This window comes from Crocuta crocuta, unplaced genomic scaffold (assembly GCF_008692635.1).
Source record: "Crocuta crocuta isolate KB4526 unplaced genomic scaffold, BGI_CrCroc_1.0 scaffold267, whole genome shotgun sequence".
Lineage (NCBI taxonomy): Eukaryota > Metazoa > Chordata > Mammalia > Carnivora > Hyaenidae > Crocuta > Crocuta crocuta.
Window position 1 is genome coordinate 70,067 of NW_027531899.1, and position 1,928 is coordinate 71,994.

The 1,928-nt window shown below is 64.1% G+C and overlaps 1 protein-coding gene across 1 annotated transcript in view; it reads right to left on the reverse strand.

The window, feature by feature from the left end:
• BCKDHA (branched chain keto acid dehydrogenase E1 subunit alpha) overlaps nucleotides 1-1,928 on the reverse strand; it is an 18,682-nt gene that overhangs the window by 600 nt on the left and 16,154 nt on the right. The window contains 3 exon segments of the mRNA XM_077773609.1: nucleotides 726-897; nucleotides 1,105-1,284; nucleotides 1,371-1,515. Coding sequence (XP_077629735.1) covers nucleotides 726-897; nucleotides 1,105-1,284; nucleotides 1,371-1,515 — 497 coding nt within the window.

The following is a 1,928-nucleotide window of genomic DNA, read 5'->3' on the forward strand; positions in this document are numbered from 1 at the left end:
GGGGGGGGGGGGGGGGGGGAGGGACAGTAGGGACAGTAGACAGGCAGCCAGCTCCTCACCCCCACCTGTGGGACCCCATCGAGGAGTTAGCCCCTCTGAGCCGCTGCGTTCCCATCTGGACAACAGAGATGATGATCCAGCAGTGCTGAGAACCAGCAGCCGGGCCAACGTCCCCCAACCCCGGCCTCCCCTCCCGACCTCCCCTCCTGGCCTCAGGCACCACGCTAAGTATAGGAATTGGTTCAGCCTCTCAGCAGAACCAGGCAGCAGGCAGCTTGGAGGTGAGGAAACTGAGGCATGGAGAAGAGGGGTTGCACCACGATGATGTCCTCAGGGCCCAGGCAGGGTCAGCCCTTACCACTGGGCACACTGCCCTGGCTCCAGATGCCCAGGCCGAGGGCGGCCCTTAGACCGGGTGGGACACTCACATCACACATGGATTAAGTCACCTAATCCCCAGTGTCCCTCTTCAGATACGGGGACGTGGAGGGCAGGCATCGTACCAAGGACACCACTAGGACACAGCAGAAATGCATGTGCCCAGGCAGCCTGACGCCACAGGCCACTCAGAGACGTCCCTGGGGCTGTCCCCAAGTCTCCCAGTTCCACGTCCCCCAAACCCAGCCTCTCCATCCTTCTAGGGTTTGTAACCCAGGCACTGCCCCGGAACACCCCTCCACACACACACACCCGGGGCCTGGGTTCCAACAGAGGGGGGGCCCCACCTTCCTGCGGGACTGCTTTCTCCAGGCCTTCTCCTGCTCGTCGTCCCACCAGCCTCGGCCCTGCAAGTAGTGCCGCAGCCGGGAGATGGGGTGGTCCTGCTTGTCCCAGTAATTGACCTCATCCACCGAGCGGTAGGCCGAGCTGTCGTCACTGGTGCTGTGGTGCCCGATCCTGCGAGGGGGAGGGGCCCAGGGTCAGGTTGAAGCCCCCTCCCCGTGTGGGGTCAGGAGGGAGGGGGGCGGACTCGGGGAGAAGGGGTGGCACGGGAATAAAGGCAAGGAGTGGGATCCACTGTGGGTGACGGGGTCAGGCTCTGGGGGCAGTGACCAGTGCAGGGCAGATGCTGTCAAGGCAGAGGGGAAGACGGGAGGCAGGCACCTGTAGGTCATGGCCTCAATGAGGAAGGGCTGGTTCTCGGCCACAGCCCGCCGCCGGGCCTCCTTGGTGGCGTTGTACACGGCGAACACGTCATTGCCGTCCACGCGGATGGACATGATGCCGTAGCCCGGGCCTCGAGCAGCTGTGGGGACAGAGGCAGGTCAGGCCCCAGGGCTCAGATGAACAGAGTGGGGAGAGGGCAGGAAGGAGAAGGGAGCAAGCAAAGCAGTGTCCCTGCAACCTCCCTTGTGCCAGATGCCACAGGNCAGAAGAAGATGACGGGGCACTCGAGGGTGGCAGCGAAGTTGAAGCCGGCGTGGGCATCCCCCTCGCTGGCCGCCCCCTCCCCGAAGTAACAGATGACCACTCTGTTGGTGTTGGCACGCTTGGCCGCGTAGGCCGCCCCCACCGCTGCAGGGGGAGAGGGGGCTGAGCAGGAGCAGAGCCACACAGTCCCCCCAGCAGGCTCGGACCTCTTGGCTGATGGCCGCTCTCTCCTTCCACTGGGCGGCCTCCACTCTGACTCCTGGCTGTGCCGTTCCCCACACCTCTGTCACCTTTCAAACAGCTAGAATCTGACCTCTTCCCACCTGTTCAGGGCGGAATGCTCGCCCAGTCACCTCTTGCATGAGTTCCCAGCAGCCTCCTCACTGGAGCTCTCCCTCCAGCTCCCCCCCCACCTGCTCCCCTGGGGCAGCCAGAGGTCAGTTAAAATGTGAACCAGGCTGCCATTCCACCCCAGCGACTCTCGCCCTGCCCCTGTCCCCTGCAGCTCCCCTTCCACTCCAGGCCAAAGTCAAAGGCCCAGATTCCACTGAATCTGC